The following is a 21581-nucleotide window of genomic DNA, read 5'->3' as shown; positions in this document are numbered from 1 at the left end:
TTTCATAAAAGGAATTTTTAGGATTCCTTCTTTGCCTTCATTGTAAATACTTTAAAAATATTAGAATTAGTTGGTCTTTAAGTGTTTGATAAAATTTACTTGTAAATCCATTTGGTCCTTGTACTTTTTTTCTTAGGAAGCTCATTTGTTCAATAGCTTGTTCAATTTCTTTTTTATAAAATCTGTCTATTTAGATATTCTATTTCCTCTCCTAATAATTTAGACAATTTATACTTTTGTAAACCTTCTTTCATTTCCCTTACATTGTCAAATTTGTTGGCATATATTTGGATAAAATAATACCATATAATTTCTTTAATTTCATTTTTGTTAGTGGCACATTCACCATTTTCATTTTTAATACTTTGATTTCCTTTTCTTCTCTCCCTTTGTCTCTCTTTTTTAAACCAAATTATCCAATTGTTTATTTTATTATTTTTTATATAACTAACAATTTGATTTATTAATTAAATCTTTTTACACTTGATTTTATTAATCTCACTTTTAATTTTTAGAATTTCCAATTTAGCATTTAATTAAGAAATTTCAATTTTCTAGTTTTTAAAATTGTGTCCCCAATTCATTGGTCTGTTCTTTCTCTGTTTTATTGAGGTGAGTTTTTGGAGATATATTCTTTTCTCTGATCACTGCTTTTGTTGTATCCTATAAATTTTGCCACATTGTTTCATTGTTGCCATTCTCTTTAATGAAATTATTTGTGTTTTATGATTTGTTCTTTTACCCATTTATTCTTTAAGATTAGGTTGTTTAATCTCTAATTTGTTTTGAAAAAATGATCTAAGTCTTTGTTGATAATTAAAATGAAAATTTAAAAAACCTTGAGGTGTAATTTTATATCTATCAGATTGACTAAAATGATTGAAGGGAAAGTCACAAATGTTGGAGGGGATATGGAAAAATTGGCTCAATACTTCATTATTAGTGGAATTTTGAACTCATCCAACCATTTTGGAGAGCAATCTGTAATTATTTTCAAAAAGATTATTTATTATCTATACCCTTTAACCTCACAATAACACTACTAGATCTATTTCCAAAGATGATTAAGGAAAAAAAGAAAAGAAATCATATATTTTAAAATATTTGTAGCAGTTCTTTTTGTTGTGGCCAAGAACTGGAAATTGTGGGGATGTCTGTCAATAGAGGGGAATGACTCAGAAACTTGTGGTATATGATTGTGATAGAATACTATAATGTTATAAGAAATGATGAGCTCAATGATTTTAGAAATATGTGGAAAGACTTGCACAAAATAATGAAGAATGAAATGAGCAGAACAAAAAAAAAAAGAAAAAGAAAAAGAAAAACACTCTATACAGCAATAGCCATATTATTTTTAAGAACAACTCTGAGAAACGAAGTCATGGTGACTATTATCAATACCCAAATTAACTACAAAGGATGTATGAAGGAAGACTATCTACATCCAGAGAAAGAACTGATAAAAAGAAGTATCTATAGAAAAATTTTACATACATATATGTGTGTATGTATATACGCATGTGTATGTTTTTATGTATGAATATACCTATTTATGTCTAATGGCAGCCATCTTTAGGGTGGGGGAAAGTGAAGAAAAAAAGAAAAAAATTTGTATGATAGCTATTATACATTTAAAAGGAATAGTAAGTTATATATAACAGATTTGCAGGTTCATGTGCCATCATGTTTTTTTTGTTTGTTTGTTTCATTTTGTTTTGTTTTTTTAAAGAAAAGCAATTGCTTTTCTTTTACTTGGTACTAATCACTACTTAACGGATGATTTGGGGTCATTATCCCCAGAGTTGTCTATTATGGATTGATTTGAGGTAGTTCCATGAGCAAGATCAGTAAAACATAGGAGGCTTCTATTGTTAAATGGAAATAGTATGTTAAAAATTACGCTTGTTTAGGTCCCTCTAGTGTGAGTACTGTTCACAAACAGACTGTGTCAAGAAGCTACTGCCTTCAGTCTAGATCTTGAAACCTTGTCCTCTTCACTAGCTCAGTGATTTCCAGCTGTAGTGACTCGAGTTCTGAAAAATGCCAATTTGCCTAGTTAAACATTAGTTTCATCTGCTATAAAAGAGGCATATGCAACTGAAATTCTGCAGTTATTAATATGACACTTTACTATAGTTAACTGATACAAGAAGAATTGTTTATTGTGCTAGAAGTATCCATACAAAGGACCTGACATTTTTGGATCTCTTCCTGCTCATCACCATTTCTCATCAGATGAAATCTAAGACTACATTATATGCTGTAATTCTAATGCTCTTGATGCATGTATGGTTCATTATCACCCTTCTAAATCACAGTATATTATGAGCTGCAAATATGTGACATTACTTATCACATTGGTCAGACTGTGAGACTGTCTTTCTAAATAGGGCAGGAAATCTTAGGATTTTTGGCTTTTATCAAATTCTTTTATATTTTTATTTTGTTTTTGTCTTGTTTTGTTTGTTTTTGGTTTTTCCTTTCCCTCTCTTTTCATCCCATGTCAGGAAGATTGTCCAATAATTGAAATGGTGAAAGGTCCTTTAGAACCCTACTTCTTAAACTGTGGTTCATGGCCCCATATGGGGTCTCATAACTAAATGTGGTGGTTGCAAAATTATGATTTGTTATCAGTAAATATTTGATTTATATACCTATTTTATATATCTATAAATCTGGGGTCATGTAATAATTTCTCGGGCAAAGAGGAGTCATGAATGGAAAAACTTTAAGAAGCCCTGCTTTAGAAGATCATTAGAACCTTCCACCAAGGACTGGCATATGATAGGAACAGCATTTTCCTGACAGAGCTTCACTGATTTCCTCCCCCAAGCAACCTAATTGGCATAGCTTCCCTGAGGCAAATTTCTTACAACTGAGGCAGGATCCAGCTTCCCTGGGGCAGCTTTCTGGGGCAGCTTTCTGGTTTGGGGGCAGACAGTATAGCTGTGATTTCTTAGACTTGGTAGGTGCCTGAGATCATCAGAGTTGTCATACTTGGATGACATACTGATCTGATGAGGTCAGATGGAGACAATGTAGGCCATATCTAGAGAACTCATATACCACTGTAAGCTTGCTCTATATCTTTGCTTTATTTGGACCTCCTTTGTTCAATAATAGTGTTTCATTTCATCCCACTATCAAACTAGAAGTAAGAGCATTCTGGTTGTATCTCAGATGTCATACATCTAAGCTTCCAACATCTACCATCATAATTCGATTATTCCAAGTATTGTACCAGGTATAGAGGAGGGAATCCAATACTTCTTTTCCTCTTCACAACAAAAATGGAGACAAACAACTTTAATTCAACTCTTGAAACACTTGGCTAACATGTCCACCCTACTAAAAAGTTTTATATGCATGTGTTAGTCATTCTAAAATAAGGGTATATAAGCAATCATACTGGCATAAGGTCTTATTAAACTATATCCTATTTGTAAATAAGAACAAATGTATTATTTGTTATTCAGCTCAGAAAATATTTTTCTAATTACAGCAAATTTTTTTGATTAAATCTTTTTAAAAATCTACTTAGTCTTTATAGTACATAAAATCTATCATTTAATTTCTTTATATTAATAAAAGAAAAGTCTGACAAAAATCCTATCTAATTTTAATATATGCTATTTATTTAGAAAAATCTGTGTTGCTGATTGCTTTAGTTATACAATTGCTACTAAATATATTAGATTTAACATATATTTCTATGATGTTTAGCATACATTGGAACACTTGCCATCTAGGGGAAGGGATGGGGGGAAATGGGAACACAAGGTTTTGCAAGGGCTAATGTTGAATAATTATCCATGCGTATGTTTTGAAAAATAATAAGCTTTAATAAAGGGAAAAAATAAAATAAAATTGCTGCTAAAGTGTACAAAAGTGATTTACCAATCAATTGTTTCATTACATATATATTAAATTTTAAAAAGTCATCATATCCAGTTATTTTCTAGTCCAGAGTAAAATAATCTATTTTTAATTCATAAATAAAGAAAATTTTCCTTTAGTTTCCTGATATAATCCAATGATTTAGAGTTAGAAGGGATTTGGAAGAATAGAACTTTAAGAAAGGCAAACTTAAAAAAAAGGTAAACTGGACATTTGTATATATAAATACACATGAATCTTGTTTACCTTATAGCTGTTCTACCCTTACTGATTCTTCATCATATCCAGTATACCATGAAAAGCTACATATACCCATCTCAGGTTCTGGGAAGGTAGCATTGGTAGGAAAAAGATGTGAAATTGGTCCAAAAAAGAATTGGGATAGGAAGGAAAACTAGTTATTATAAAAGGGAGAAAAGGTAAGTAAGAAAAAGTGGAAAAAGGACTCTGAGGAAATCTCATGATCCATAAATTTTCATTTTAGGATTTTTTCTCATGCTCAGAATGCCATGAACTATATTTCTATAACATTAAAATATATTAATGATCCACATCAAATGAAAATTCTTAATAGATTAGCAACCATGAAGCTATTTTATTTCACTGGTCTTATATTAATTCAAACAATAAGCATATATTAAGTGCTTTCTATGTGCCAGACTCTGAAAATAACAAAGACAAAAACAAAACAGTCCTTGCTTTTAAAAAGCTTACATTCCACTGAAAGATAAGAATATAAAAAGTGAAAGGAAGAGAGAGAAGAGAAAAAGCTTTTACATAGTATTTACTGCATATCATATACTGTGCTAAGTTTTATAAAGTCTTATTTGATGCTCACAACAATCCTGTGAGATAAATGCTATTATCATTTCCCTTTTATGATTGTAGATGCAGGCAAAGAGAGGTTAAATCATTTGCCCAGGGAGGGTCTGATACCAGATTTGAACTTGGTATTCCTAACTTCAATCCCAGATCTCTATTCACCACACCACTACTTGTATCTAATGAATTATATATGAGTCATAGTTCATATACCTGATTTCAGCAACAATTTCCAGAAAAATCCTAAAATTCATTAGTAAATGGTTTATGAATACAAATGAACTGTGCTGTGGAAATACAAATGATGTACAGTGGAAACAGTTCACTACAAAAAGTTATGTCAAACCTACCTCATTTACTTTTTTAGACAGAATTACCAGACGGTCAATCAAATAAATAATGCACAGTAAATCATAAGAAAATATAATAATATTTGATTGTATGTATTGCCACTGAAATGGCTTTTTTCAAAGGCCACTGATGTTATTTTACTAAAATCAAAGGCACCTTTTATTTTGAACTTGAATCCATTTCCTAAAAGGAATTATGTATTGGATGTAGAGTAATTATAGTTAAATACAAAAAGTGAAAAAAGAAATAACTTTAATAAGGTAAGATCCTAATTAATTACTACTGTAATACTTTAATTCTTATTCAGTCAGCTCTTTTATTCACCAGCCTCTGTTGCCAATGCAAAGAACATAAGACAAAATCAAAATTTTATGCAGAGATGCATCTTGGGATTCTTTATTGCTGTAAGGATTTTGCAGAACAATCCAGAAAACTATTCTTATTATGCCAGAAAAATAAAAATGGTTCAACATTAATCATTGAGAATTTAATGCAAGACTTTAATAATGCAGAAAATGTCTTTGAAAAATTGGGATATTCATTTGAAAAAACCAAACCAAACCAAAAGGACAGACTTAAAAGGATTTTTCTTTAAACAATCAGTAAAACAAAGCTAACAAAGGATCAACTCTTGAAATTTCTTCTAGTAATAAAATAAGAATGCCTCCTTTCTTCATAATTACTTGACAGAGTTCTAGACTTTAGCATTAAGAGAAAAAAATGAAAAGCACAAAAATAGGCAAGAAACAAAACTATTATTATTTGCTGATGACATGATGATTTAATTAGAAAACAGAGAAAATTGGATAAATATATACAGAGAGAGAGAGAGAGAGAGAGAGAGAGAGAGAGAGAGAGAGAGAGAGAGAGAGAGAGAGAGAGAGAGAGAGAGGTAGTAGAAATATATAAAATGAAAAGCCATTCCCCAATAGAGCAAAAAATTTAAAGAATTTTCAAAAGAATTACAACCTATCATTAAGTCCCCTGTTGAATATTGCTTCAGATATCTAACAATAAGAGAAATCCTAATCAAAACAACTCTGATGTTTTACTTCATACCCAGTATATTGTGAAAGATTTTAAAAGATGGGAATATAATGTAATTAGTGTCGGAGGGACTGTGGAAACTGCATTTGTTTATTATTATGGAAACAACAATGCTTTATGGAAAACAAAATGCTTTGCACACTTTCAATGGTTATCAACTGATTTAGTGTCAGCTATTGTCCACTCAGTCCTCAGCTCAGTTCCTCCTAGATGTTTACTGCTGATGACATCACTAACTCAGTCAAGTGAGTCACAGATAACTAAAACATGTTCTATAATTTCGAGCAACTTTAATTCTTTCTCCTTAACCGGGCATGATTATTCTTTAATAAAAATATCTGACAAAAAAGAGAGATAGCATAGTAAAAACAATAATTACAAATTATGTCCCCATAAACCTGGGACACACTGTACCATAAATACATGTAATGTCCATGGAACAAAAACTTGAGCACAATGGTCTGAGTTACTTTATAGGGAATAGATGTGGCCAATGCTACTCAGTTCCTTTATCACTAGTGGGTTCTTTCTATAGAATTTCCCAATTCCTTTTCCCCTGCCCCCCCCCCCCCAAGATCTCTGATAGGCAGGTTACTTAACTTGGACTCACACTATCTGCTGTTCTCTACAAGGGAATTCTCAATGAACAGGGCTCTTCCTAGAGTCAACGGCCAATTCTCTCTTTTGACTAGAGAGCATACTCCTTAAACTTGCATTTGGCTTTGAGTGAATGTTTCTCAGTATCCACATCTATCTGGAATACAGTGTCTTTATTCTCCCAGCTGTTTATTAAATTCTTTCAGACTGACTCTCCAACTTCTGAATGGGATGTCTTCTTTCGAAAAAATACCTCTGACAATGGGGGTGGGAGGCTCAGGATGAGGAGGGGATGGGGAAGAGGACGTTGGAGGGAGGAGAGAATTCTTCCTAAGATGAAGAACTGGGTTTTTTCCTGATTACTAACGCTTGCCATAACTGCCTTTAATTGCTAACTGTCTCATTGCCCTCAGTGATGTGGCCAATTTTTAAATCAGTCAACTTTCTGGAGACTGTGTGTGTGTGTGTGTGTGTGTGTGTGTGTGTATTTAATGAAGAGGATGACAGTATTTAAAAAAATTGTAAACACATTAAAACTTCATCTGTTACTTTGTCACCTAAACTGGATAAAATATCAGGATGTGACATTCAAGTTTATGTAGATTTATCACTTACACAGATTTCTGTATTTTAGTCTCAGAGTTTTGAAAACTGCTCATGTATACAGAATGCTTAAAATAGAGCAATTACACAAAGTTTAATCTCACTAAAATAAAAAATGCAAAAAGATTACAAAAAAGATGAAGTATTTACAACATTCCTTCTACCCTTCAACTTTTTGGATTATGTGACATATTAAGTGGGTATCTAGGTGGCACAATGGATTGAGTGCCACGCCTGACTACAAGTCAAGGAAGACTCATCCTCCTGAGTTGAAATCTGGCTTTAGGCACTTACTAGCTGTATGACCTTGGCTAAGTCAGTTAATCCTGTTTGCTTTGGTTTCTTCTGTAAAATGAATTGCAGAAGGAAATGACAAACTTCTCCAATATATTTGCCAAGAAAGCACCCAATAGGGTTATAAAGAATTGAACACGATTTAAATGACTCAACAACAAAAAAGTGTTACACAGAAATTTCTGGACCTGAATTTTGTAGGTAGTCTTATTTGTACCTTCATTTTAAGGATAATTATTGTGCCATGCTGGAGGTTGTTAGCAAATATATGAATTATTTTTGCTTAAATGTTATCTACTATAAATACCTGTTTTTTTTTTTTTTTTCAAAAAAACCAACCGACCAACCAATCAAAGGAAAAAACCAAAACAAAACCCAAACCTCTCAACTTCAAGGAAAGACAACAGGTATCTTTAACTTCTTTTAAAGAAATATGTATATTTATATAAAAGTTCTTATTAATCCAGAAAATACATATATTTGCTTTGTGAAATAGCAAGTTAAGCCATTTTGCAATATAAGAAAATGGGTGTCATATTAGTTGTGCCAAAACAATTCATATGTGATTATTCAGAAGTATTAATACTTCTTATGAAGTATTATAATACCTTATATATTATATGATAATATAAGCATTATTATACCTTCTTATGAAGATTAATGTATTAATTACTCCTATTTTCCTGAGACAAGATTTTTTTTGAAGTCCTACTTTATAAAGAAAATTTACCTATGCAGGATCATATGATATATCAATGAAAAAGGTAATATTAATGTAGCTTAAGACCTAAATTTGCCTTAAGATCAACTATTAAAATTAATAGCACTCCAGGTCCTCAAAGAGAATGACAGTAGGCCTAAGAAGGTTATAGGACCCTAGATTTAGAGCTAGAAGGAACTTTAGAGTTTATTAAATACAGGACCCTAATTTTATAAATGAGGAAATTAAAACTGAGGACAGATAAACTCTTGCCCAAGGTTACAGAGTTAATAAGTACTTGAGCCAGTTTTTGTGAATTCAAGCATAGTACTCTATCCATTATTATGCTACTGTTTTTCAGTAATTTAAATACTTTCTTCTCTTATATTTGGTTTCTTAGTTTCTTTCCTTTCTTTTTTTTTTCTTCTCTCCCCTCCTTGCCTTTCTTCCTTTCTTCTTTCCTTCTCCTTTCCTCCTCAAGGGAAGGCCTCCTTCTTCCCTCCCTCCCCTTTCTTTTTTTCCTTCTCTCTGTCTCTGTCTGTCTATCTGTCTGTCTCTCTTTTGTCCTACTCCTCTTCCTGTTCTTCCTTCTCCTCCTCCTCTTCTTCTTCCCTCTTCTTTTTCCTTCCTTCTTCTCCTTCTCCTCTTTTTTCTTCTTTCTATTCAGACTCAACTTTTCCCTCTCCAGTTGTACAGAAATGTTTTGGATTTCCTTTCTTTGTATAACCTTTTTTTTTTCTATTTGGTCTTTATTCACACTTGTTCTTAAATATGAAGTCTTTGAAAGTGTAGAAAAAGGGCTGAAAACTTTTTATTTTTGCAGCTTGGAAAAAGCCAGAATAAATTTTGAGAGTGGAAATGAAGTTTTTAAAAGTTAACCTTCAAGATGAATCTATTCTATATTCATGCTTTAGAAAGATTCTTTGAACAAAGTGTATAATGATGTAAATGAAAAGGTCACTAAAAGGAAGTTAAATTATGAATAAATGAAATACTGCTACTAATAATCTCAGTGAACAGATCTCTCCTTCCAGCAGAGAGGCAGGGAACTATTCTGGCAGAATGTTACATATTTCAGTAGATAAAGTCAACATGTTTGTTGTTTTAGCTTCTCTGTTTTTCTTTTGCAAAGGATGGTTCACATTTAAGGTGTCTGTGGGGCAACATATCAAAAAATCACTATTGTGAACACGAAAAACATTACTAAAATTTATTTTTCAATTTAAAATATTATTTTAGTATTTGTGGCAACAAAAGTAAATGCAGGGAGATGAACCAGATGTTAAAAATTGTCCTAAAGTGAAAGTTTATTTCTTTGACTATATAGTAGTCTATAAACTGAAATTCACATGAAGTCAGTCTTTCCATGAAGATGGATAAAGGAAACATAGACTATTAATATATTCTGAGTTCCCATAAAACTGGGTGAAAGGCTGTGAAATAAGTTCTTGGTTAAAATCAAATGTTTCTATCATTTTTTTTGAGGGGGAAGTGGTCAGATTTTTTTGCTTTCATATGTTCTTAAGTGATACAGTTCAGAGGGAATTTTTAGTAATCAGAAATTTCAAAAATAAGTAAAAAGAAGCATAGTTAACTCTCTTTTATACTTCATATATATTTCTTAGACTTATTCAGAACAAGAAGGCTTAATGAACAAATCTTTTACTCCATAGCCCTAAGTTTCTCAGGCACAGGGAAATGGCTTCTGGGAGTGGCATCTTCATAAGAGTTGCTTCTCATTTTTGAAGTCTTAATAAGAAGCAATAAGAATGATTGGTTCTACTACTAATAAAATTACCTCCTACAGATTACTATCTTCTTTTATTGGTAGAGGCATTAGTTCTACTAAGCAAAACAATAATTGCATAAATATATTATTTGATGAATTATATTCTTAATTATGCATAATTTAAGTATTGAACTTGCTGGATGATGTTTTAATTTGAAAGGGATTTATTTTGGGGTGGAAGGAGTGGGAAGGGGGAGAGATGAGTCATTTTATGTATACATTTTTAAAGTTAGGTGCTAGCACTTTTGTGAGATGCAAGAATTAGATAAGAAATATTTAAGAGGTCTGTCTCATTATAACAAAGTAGATTGTTTTCCCTTTTGCAATGGCCATTTGAGAAGATGTGAGGAAAGCATATTTTATTTAGAATTAGAAAACCAAAATTCCAATCCCAAGACTGTTACTTGTTGTGTTATCTTTGGGGAATCTATAAAGATGGTTGAAATGGTCAGATAATTTTTAAGGTTCTTTCTAGCTCTCAATTTATTGATTGATAACATAGTATCATAGATGATTTGGTAAATGAAAAAACATTTATTTTCTGTCATAAAAACAATGAACTTTATCAATCATATTTTAGGGAAATGAAACATTTAATTTCAGGATAAAGGTAAAAACATAGCATATCATTGATTTATCTTTGATTACTCATAACAGAAATCAATGGTATACCAAAGAAATTTCCTATGCTGTGTCCCTATTAGGAAAGAAACAAGACTAGAAATCCCCCATTCTTAAATTACTGATGAATCCTGATATCTCAAGAATGCTGCTGGGATTAGGGAGTGATTCCTGAATAGAATAATTGACAAGGCCTAAGTTCCATGTGTGGGTGTATAGAGCCACACCACATAATTAGGTCTCTGAATATAGAAGAGATGTATGAATTCATTCTCAACATCCATACTATCTTCATTTTATACCAGCTTTTGCCTATGACTCAGGTATAGTTCTATCCCCAAGTTATTACTACTGTTGTTCTTCCCCATTCCTTTAGTCCTGGTCTAAAGAGTATATGCATGAGGAAATGTTGAGGAATAGATGACTTGGGTAATAAAATGACATTTGACTTAGACACTTTCCTTTCTTATGTATGGTCAACATAAATATATGGATGTTACTTTTGTTAGAATACTAAAATGCCATTCAGTATAATTTTGCATATGAACTATATGAAGTAGAAAACTTTGCTAATTTAATGTGGTTTGGTTAATTTTGAACTAATGAGATGTGGGATGTTACATTTATTCTAATGCTTTTTTTTTTATTGAAAAGAATACTTGATCTAGAAAGAAATTTAGAATTGGGTGAGAAAAATTATTTGATTTTTACTTTTAAGTCGTGATCCCACTATTGACCTCAAGGTGATAACTGGCAAAAAGAAAGTTCAAATATACATCAAAAGATTCATAACATCACTTTTTAAACTAAACATCTGCATTTATTGGGCAATGGCTGAACAAATTATAGTAAAGTTAGAGGTTTAGAGGCAGAAATGACCTTAGAAGTCAACTATTACAACATCTTTATTTTACAGTTTGGGAGGCCAAAGAGACCAAGTGATTTATGTAAGGTCATGTAGATAGAAAGTAGCAGAACTGGGATTTGATTTCAGATCCTCTGGTTCTAAATCTAATGTTCTTTCCATAGTAGTATATGCCAGTCATGGGTGTAATAGAATAAGGAATTATAAGGAATTGAATTTGAGGAATTCAAAGAAATGTAGGAAGAACTTTGTGGTCTAACAGAATGTTAGAAAACAGTATCCAAAATGATTACAAAAATATAAATGAAAACACTAAAATATAAAATATTTGAACAGTATCATCATCAACTTTAGATTGAAGAATGAATGATGAAATAGAATTTTCTCTTCTTTGCAGAAAGGCAGTAGAAACAGACATAGAATGTTAAATTTGGGGCTTATGTACTGTTACTTAGACATTTTACTTTTTTTTTGTATGAGATGGTACTCTAGGAGGACATAAGGAATGGATAATGTAAAAAAAAGCCTCCAAAAGAATAAATTTAAAAAAATAAATGTGGAGATCTTGGCACAAAAAGTATGAAAGATTATAATTCTCAGATCTCAAATCTCAGATCTGGCTTTGAGTAGTTCCAGAGATGCCAAAAATCTCTTTCATTTTGCCAGTCTCTTGTAATTGTTTTAGCAATCCTAGAACAACTATTTGTTAGAATTCGCTATGTATATGTAAAACCTGTTGCCCAACTAGAAACAGTCTTGTTCTCCCACATAAATTACTTAAGGCATTACTCGATGCATTACTATACTATATTAAGAAATTTGTACTTCTGAAGGAAAATAGTCTTTCTTTAGGATTAGGCTTTCATAATGACAGATTAGGCAGCTGTCTATATAGTGTGAGGAGTAGTACCATTTGGAAGTCTTTCCTACTCCAAAATAGAAACAAATAAACAACATATACAGATACAAAATATCTCTAGTAGGCTACTTAGGCATAAAATGTCATTGTTTTTAATTAATTATTTTTGATTAAGGCATTAATTGGGCTGTCAAAACATAAATATCTTTAAAGGAAGAGGTGTCATATTAAACTGTTACCATTCACAGATGCCTTAGAGTGAATTACTTTATCAGAAGTTTCCCTTGCCCCCCAAACTACTTGCAATTAAAAGGAAAGACAAGCTATAGAACTTAAAATTTAGAAGGTATAAGAGGTTAGAGTCCCAAATTTCAGGGGCTAGGATGAATAAGACAAGGTAAAAGACCAGAAAGGAAAACAGGAGGATGCTCCTATAGGTAGATATAGTTAACTAGTTCAACTTTAGTCTTTTACTCTCATCAGGGCAGCTAGATGGTATAGTTCATAGAGTACTGGAGTCAGGAAAACTTGAATTCAAATTTGACTTCAGCTATGTAGTTCTGAGTAAATCAATTAACCCTGTTTGTCTTGCTTTCCTCATTTGTAAATGAGTAGAAGAAGGAAATAGCAAACCATTCCAATATCTTTGCTAAGAAAACCATGAATGGGATCATGAAGAGTTGGACGTGATTGAAACAACTGAATAATAATAACTAATCTCAAATTATTTGCTTTCCTATCCTATTGATGCTTATGCCTTGCCAGATTCCAAAATTTTGATTAATTATGTTTCTCTGTTCTTATTCTTTAAATTAACAAACATTTATCAAGTAACAAGTATATGTCAGACCTTGTTTTGAATGCTGGTGATGCAAAAAAAAAAGCAAAATTTTTCTACATCTTCAAAGAAATCACATTTTAATGGGGGAGAAAATCAGAATATACAAAGTAAATATAGTGAGAAGGTAATCTTTGAGCAAATAGTAGTAGCAGCTGCCTAATTTGCAGTTGATATGATAATTATTATGAGAAGCTTCCTAGGAGATCTGAGTTTTAAATGAAGTTATAGATTCCAAGAGATGGTAGTGAAGAGGTAGAGCATTTTTGTCATTGACAATAGCTGTTGAAAGGACACATAGAGAAATGGAGTGTTATAGGAAGAAAAACAGTTGGTCAATCAGTAAGCATTTATTAAGTGCCAACTATGTGCCAGATACTGTATTCAGAAAGAGACAAAAGATAGTCCCTGTCCTTAAGAAGCTCATAATCTAATAGGGAGATAATAAGTAAACAAATGTGTACAAACAATTTATATACCAGATAAATAGGAAACAATCAACAGAGGAAAAGCATTGGAATTAAGAAGAACTATAAAAGGCTTCCTGTATAAAAGGAGATGTTACCTGGGAATTGAAAGTCAGGCATCAGCCTGGATCAAAGGAAATGCATAAAAGTAAGAGATGGAATGCCTTATTGTGGAATAGTATGGAGGCAGTGTCACTCTATCAAAATGTATGTGGAGGGATATAAAGTGTATGAAGATTAGAAAGATAAGTGGCTAGTTATGACAGGCTTTGAATGCCAACTAGAGAGTTTGACATGATTTTGGAAATAATAGAGAACCACTTGAGTTCATTGAGTGGGAAAAAAAGGAGTAACATGATCAGATATGTACTTTAAAAAATCACTTTGGAAGCTAATGAGGGACTAATTAAAGTGGTAAGAGACTTGAGGGACTAATTAAAGTGGTAAGAGACTTGTGGCAGACGGATCAACTAGCAAACTATTGCAATAGTTCACTCATGAGGAGATGAGTGTTTATGTCAAAGTGGTGGTAATGTTAGGGGAGAGATTACCTTCAAGCAATGTTGCAAAGATGAACAGGCTTGGGAAAAAATGGAATGGGGTAGAGGAGAGTAAGATATAGGGGAAAAATCAAGTGTAGGTTAGATGGGAAGAAACTGAAAATTAAAGGTTTAACAACAAGGTAGGGCAAGGTTTAGATGGCTTTATGTTGCATTATCAGGTAACTATGACCTGGGATCCAAAAGACCTAGATTCAGGGCAGATAAAGCCAAGAGGATTTTAGGAATGAATCAGTGGCAGGATAGATAGTAGGACTTGAAGACAATTACAAATGATCACTAACCTAATCAATAGTTAGTAACTGCTAATTAGTAATCTAATTTTTGATCTAATCCTGAAGGGTTAGAATTAATTACTCCCATCTTTTAAAAATGTGACCATACTTAGTATTCTGATTAGTCTCCTCATCAGTAAACTTCTAGCTGCTGAATCATCTTGATTGTCTCATGTAAGAAGTGGTGCTGGAGATAAACTTTGAAGAATGCTAAGACTTTAAAATACTTTATAGTTTATAATAGACTTTAAGTCCTTTGTAGTATATTTCCAGGAAAACTTGGGTTTAAATCCTGTTTCTGACAGACACTGGGTAGATTCCTTAACTTTTCAGTGTTCTAATGCTATAAGATTATATATAGCCAAGAAGGTATAGCCTACATTGGTAATCATAGGGTTCCTTATCCTTTTTTTTTTTTTTTTTTTTTTTTTTTTTTTTTTTTTTTTTGCAAATTAAGAAATAGAAGAGGTAAAGTAACTTATTTATTTGTCATACAGGAAGTAGCATAATGGAAACCTAAATTCTGGTTTCCTTATTTCTAGTCTAATGCCTTCTAACTCTAATATTTTATGTCTTTATAGCTGAATAAATGTAAGTTAAAATGATACAATTAAATTGAATTAAAATTGATATATGAGATGTCATTGATCTATGAGATGTTACAGTATATTTAAAATGTCATAGATGTATATAAAACATTAGAAGTCACTTATTCCAACTGTTCTATTTTATAGATGATGAAGGAGAATCTTTAAGAGAGGTGGTTAAGTGGCAAAACTGAGATTCAAACTTACAACTAGGAAATCCAAGTTCAGCATTTTCTATTGGACCACACAGCTTTCTGTATCTTATAAAATTAATATACTTCAGGATTTCTATTACCTAATTACCTTATCAAATGTTACATCTATCAGATTATAGGATCATCTTGCATTACTGAAATGAAGACAATTCTGATTTATGATTCATTAGGCAAGAAATAGAAACATAGTTTTAGTTGTTTTTGTTTATAAAAAAAGGTTGGGAGGAATTTGAGATAAAAAACAAATACACTAACATATACATATTAAATTGTTTGAAGTACCTCTAACTAAAAGAAGGTTAGTTAAAGTATAGTTCTTAAATGGTTTAAAAATATCTTGCAGTTTGAAGAGGGAAAAGATTAAGTGGCAAAGCTTGTTTACCCTGGCAGGTAGGCACCTAATCAATGCTTGTGGATTGAATGATTCTAAGACTCAAATTACACATGTCAGACCAAACCTGATGAAATTCATTTAAATAAAATTGTGAATATTTATAAGATGACCTTCTTTGAATTTGAAATATAAACAATTTATCATTTGGAGATCATTACAATATTTTTGCTTGACTCATGTTCAATGGGAATTGTCACAAGATATAAGGAAATATTAAAGAACCTAGATATACATAGTGACTATTTCTGATTCTATAAGCCTTATTTATAATGCAATGTTTTCTATGTACATTTACTACCATCATCATGTCCCTTAGACATTACAAATAAAATGCAGGTCAAATGACTTGCCTTAATGACCATCAGTGTATTTCAACTTTATTTCTCTACTTAAAAGAAAATGCTTTGTTAAAAGAGAAATACTACTATTTTATAATATCCAGGAAGGGCTAAATATATTTTTTCTGTTAGTAGAAATATATTATTCATAAACATGCCTTGCTTACATTAAGGTAGCTGAAATAAGAAAAATCTTTTCCCCCCCTATAAAATGTATTTTTCAAAACAATTTTCTCAACTTCAAAAGAATCAGTTTGGTTACAAAATGATGATATTACTTAAAAAGGCCAGTGGTGTATGCTTTTCAATTGCTGGGGTAAGTAGTCCTAGATTTAGTAGATTAAAATCTTATGTAAGTACCTATGGCAAATGTTTCCTAATGTTATGTAGATGACAATGGAACAACTGGCCCAGCCATCTCTTACCCCTTGCCCTTAAAATAGGACTGACCCACTTTTTTTTTTCCTTATTGTATATCTCTTTTATATTATTTTATGTATGTAATTCTTTGTGGGTAATATGCTATAACTTATTTGAATGTACCATGTGTCTTTACATTGTCCTTTAATTTTGAATTCAGAGAATGGCATTTTTGATTCATAATTCTTCATCCAAATAGTCATGCTGAAAAGGTGAATTTCTGTTTCAGGGAGTACTTAAAAGTATTGCACAATTTTGCAAACATAATCTATTCTGTTTTCTTTCTACTATTAGATTTTTGATCTAGTTTATCTAGATATTTGCAGAATTTAAATAGATATATAAATGAACTGATAAATTAATTCTCTGGTCTATGAGTTATTCTTTATCTACTTAATCACTCATGTATTAATTAATCTAATTAATTAGTTAATCAAAACCTTTTGAATGATATATATTTCATTTAGGAAGCTCTGCAGTAGTTAAGGCTTAATTCAATAAGAACAATGTTTTTGACACAGAAGTAATCTGAGGATTTCTCTACCTATCAGAGATCCCTATTCCACCTTTTCATGCCACCTTTAACAAACATACATTTTCATGATTCCAATTCTCAAACAAGATAGTCTTTTTCTCAAAGCAATGATTCAATTTTCATTTGACTAATCAGTTCTTTAACAAATATTACTGAGAATCCTCTTGAAAGGGAAAATCTTGATGCTCAAGAAAGAAGGAAAACAATGTGATTTTCTGACTAGATAACGAATACAGATCCAAGCTTGCACAGTCAACTTAGAAAAACTATATAAAATATACTACCGTTCTGTCTTATTTTTCTATGTTCCAGTAGAGCATATTTTAAGATAAGATGAATATTCTCATTTCAGGCCATCTATAGAACGCTGTTCTGAGCATATGAAGGTCCTACTATGTGCAGAGTAATGTACTTAGAAAGACATAAATGCATATATTGTTCTTGACTTCAAAGAGCTAAAAGTTAATCACTAGGGTAAATCTCTATTTTTTTTTAAACAGGAAACCTTTACCAACTCCTCTTAATTACAATACCTTCCTTCTGCTAATTATTTCCTTATATCCTAATATATAGCTTTTGTATTTATTTGTTTACATGGCATCTTCCCCAATAGATTGTAAATTCCTTAAAGTCAGGCACTTTTTTGCCTTTTGGTATCCTCAGTGCTTGCACCTGGCAGATAGTAGGTGCCTAATAAATATTTACTGATTAAGTGAAGAAGAACATTGCAAATTGGGATCATGGAAGGCTTCCAAGTGGAGGTAATACTTGAATTAGACTAAAAGAATGGTATAATTTTAATTTCTCTCTCTCTCTGTCTCTGTCTCTCTGTCTGTCTGTCTCTCTCTTCAAAGTAAGAGGTAGAAAACTTAGTCAAACCTAGTCATATGAAATAGTATGAGTTAAGCACAGAGGTGCCAAAGTGAAGGGATGAATTTGGGACATGTGGAAAAGAGTTATATGAGATCACTTTGGAAAGAATGAGTGAATTGATATTATGTAAAGCTAAGCAAAAGTGTTGAGCTTTATTGTAGATCAGGTGAAGAATTCTGAGCAGAGAAAAGACATGATTAAATTTGTGAATTAGCAAAGTAAGTATGGCAGAGGTTTGAAGGACGATTTGGAGACGGGAACAGAAAGAAGGGACATACTGGGGAGAGAGTGTGGAGACAAAATCTACAAGTCTTGATAATTGATTGAATATGAAAAGTGAGGAAGAAGAATTAAAGATGACACCCAAGTTTTAAACTAGTAGTATCACTGAAAGGAAAAAAAAATATGTCAGAAAGAACAGATCCAGGATAGAAGAGGATAGAAACAGTATTTGGATGATCTATAGAAAAGGGACCAAAGAATTGTGGAGTCTGTTAAAAATGGGGAGATTAGAATACTCAATAGATATTTTGGGTAAGCTCCATCTGCTTAATCAGAAAAGGGTACAAAATCACCGACCAATCTTTTCGATTTAAAAAAAAAGTGGATAATAACATCATTAATATCAACTTCAGGGTAATGGATGGCAAAAACCCCACAAGTGTAGATAAAAGCTAGGACTACAATTATGGAAAATCTGACAGAGAAATCAAAAGCAGAATGAATGACAGAAGCTTTTAATTTGAATAGAACATATACTAAACTAAATATGAAGCTAAATAGAATATTCATTTAGAAGTGTTTTCAGCACAAAACCCAGAAGCAAGAGATCTAAAGCTGCAAGTTAAAAAAACAGGAAAAAAATTATGTATGCCATGACTTTTTAGATATTGAATTCTCTCTGAAACGGTGTAATAAATTACATGGAGAAAAGCTCTTTTTCTTATGTATTCATAGAAGGCAGAAGAAAATACTCACTGGAACAAACCAGCCTTGCTCTCCTTCCTGCTGAGAAATTTTGCCGGTTTTATATCTTCCCAGTCTTGCAGTAGTTCAGTCATTAGGCCCTTCTCGGGGAGCTGCGTGTTCTCTGAATGCCTATGGCTGGCTCCACTTCTTCCTTTTCTTTCCCTCTCTCCCTACCCTACCCTGCAACTCAATTGAAATTAACTTTCCACCTCCGTGCCTTCTTCACAGTCACACAACTCTTAGAATTCTATGCATCCAAGGGAGGGTAAGTCTTTGTCTGGGTTTAACTGGGACAAGTTTTCATTGGTGCTACTGGTTGAACTGAGTGTTGAAGTTAGAGAGCGAAGGGGAGGGCAGATGAGAAGTGACAGTTTCTTTCCCCAACCCAAGAGGAGATGAAGAAAAAAAAAAAAAGAAAACCTGTTCAACAAGTCTTTCTGGAACAGGAAGCATTGACTAGGGCGTTTAAAACAGTCGACTGACAAGTCACAATATGTTTAACTCTTTTAAAAATGATTATTTTTTTCTATTAATACTATGAAATGAGAAATTCCAACTTCAGCCACTATCCGTGACTACAGGAAATGAATAAGGCTGAGTGAGGTTAAAGTAACAACAGAGTTTGCCAAATTCACTGTGTAGTTCTTATTCTACAACTTAAATTATTCAAACAGGATGTTGCCTCATTGAGTACTGCCTCCTCATTGCTTAAACAATAGATCTGCTCAGTTTTTTTTGTGTGGGAATGACATAGGTAAAAAGAAATTGCAGACACATGCGACTGCCTGGTTAACTCTTCCGTACTGGGTAAAGGTGGGTATTTGAATGAGATTTGAAAGGAAAATTAATGAATCTACCTTTTTCTTACTTTTTTTTCCCCAGAAATATTTGATGTTTCTATCTCCATTAAGAAAGGGGTTTGGAATTGGAAGTATATCCATTTATTATTAAACCAAATAATATCTATTAGATAGTGTTTTCTAATTTTTTATGGAGTAATAAAGGAAATTATTAAAATTAGCAGTAACAGTTTCTTTAAAAACTTTCCTAAAGTAGGGAATAACAGGAGAATTTTCCCTCCCCAAAAATAGTCACTTTGATGCTGCAAACATTTAAAATATTTTAAGTTTATCCATTTCTCATGCTGTATTTTACAAGAGGCAAGAATAAGGTTAAAGAGGGATTATGTAACATTTGAGATCATCTCTCAATTCTCCTCTTTTAATTGCTAAAGCTCTTCTCTCAATTTATTCCAGAATTGAGTAGCTTGCTTTAAAAAAAAAAAAAGAAAAAAGGTGGGGTTAAGGTTTATACTCTCAGCCAATCATGAGAAATCTTCTAAATGTTCCCAGTTTCCTTTATCCAATAGACAAGTCCTAGAATCTTTTCAAGGAACAAACCCTTTAAAATCTAAAAGGTCACAGATTATTCAATGTCTGAAAAGGACAGTCTGAAATGTTTGCCTTCATGAATGAATGAATTAAAAAATATTAAGGCATATATATTATATATACATATAATATATATTATATATATATATATATACACATATAAAAATTATCAAGTATTATAATACAGATAGCATAATAGTGGATAGGCAACCATATTTTGAACTGAAAAATGCCAGGGATGTTGAGTAGAGTGGAGGAGAAATCAAAGATTCTGTTGCTTATGTCACTTAATCTCTCTAAACTTAATTTCTTTATCTCCTTGAGGGATTTGACAAGTTTGTTTTTAAAGTCCCTTCCAACTTTAAGGATATGAATCTTTGATTATAATTCCAGAACTGGATAAGGCTAGGGTAGGAGGGAAGATAGATGTCCATAGATCCTTAGAAACTTGAAGAAATTAGGGATTATTTTATTTATTCTATTATTTATGTATTCCTTAATCATTTAACATATATAAAACTGTTCTTTTTTTTTTTTTTTTAATTAAGGTGTTATCCTTTTTTCCCTGTGTATCGCTACTGATGTTTTGAAGCATTTTGCCCCTAATTCCATTCATCCCATAAGTTCTATGGTTTTTTATTGCATGACTTGTGTTTTTTTTTTTTTTTTTTATGAACACATATACTGTGTTATAGCAGAACCAGAAGTTTTTTTTTTCCTTCACATAACCTACATTTTCCCCTGGTAGGCTCAAATGGGTTTCTTTTTCTCTCTTAGTTCATCACTGATGTTGCTAACAATTCCATTTGGTATCATTATAGATTCTTTGATTTTAGGAAATTAATATCTTTAATAGAAAAGATGGTTAGACACTTATCCAGGATAGCACATAAGTTTTAACTACCATCCCTGAGTAGTCATCTCTTCACTTGGGGTTTTTATTGATGTCTTTTATTCTACAAAACAAAATCACTATGGCTTTTCCCAGTAACCCTCTTGGAAAGACATATTATATAAAAAATATTATTTTTAAAGACAAAGAAAAGAAAATGAGGAAAAATCATCACGACCCATAAATACATTGAAAAAATCCAAAAATATCTAAAATGTGCAACACTCACAAAGGGGTGGCTTGAAAATGCCCTCTTCATATATCTTTATTTAATTTTAATTAATTTTACCTTTAAATTTAATCTTTTAAAATGATTTCCCTTGATCTTCAAGATATATAACTTTTTCAAGTGGATTTGTTATTTAATCAAATTTTACAA

At 31.8% G+C, this 21581-nt stretch overlaps 1 protein-coding gene and 1 long non-coding RNA gene across 5 annotated transcripts in view; one reads left to right on the top strand and one right to left on the bottom strand.

The window, feature by feature from the left end:
• The window catches only part of GRAMD2B (GRAM domain containing 2B), a 70073-nt gene that overhangs the window by 29669 nt on the left and 18823 nt on the right, over positions 1-21581 (bottom strand). The window contains exon 1 of one of the 4 annotated variants that reach the window (XM_074281960.1): positions 18929-19229. The exons of 2 other annotated variants lie outside the window; for them this stretch is intronic. In XM_074281960.1, the coding sequence (XP_074138061.1) occupies positions 18929-19011 (83 nt within the window). In that variant the 5' untranslated portion in view covers positions 19012-19229. Of the gene's footprint in view, positions 1-18928; positions 19230-21581 lie in introns of those variants that run through there. One more of the 4 variants, XM_074281961.1, reaches the window with a different exon arrangement.
• Positions 19696-21581, top strand: part of LOC141550871 (uncharacterized) — a 106942-nt gene continuing 105056 nt past the window's right edge. Inside the window, exon 1 of the long non-coding RNA XR_012484692.1 lies at positions 19696-19732. This is a non-coding gene — a long non-coding RNA (uncharacterized LOC141550871). The remainder of the gene's footprint in view (positions 19733-21581) is intronic.

The sequence above is a fragment of the Sminthopsis crassicaudata genome, chromosome 1, assembly GCF_048593235.1.
Source record: "Sminthopsis crassicaudata isolate SCR6 chromosome 1, ASM4859323v1, whole genome shotgun sequence".
Taxonomy (NCBI): Eukaryota; Metazoa; Chordata; class Mammalia; order Dasyuromorphia; family Dasyuridae; genus Sminthopsis; species Sminthopsis crassicaudata.
Note: the sequence above shows the minus strand (reverse complement) of the source record. Positions and strands in the feature narration are given on the sequence as shown.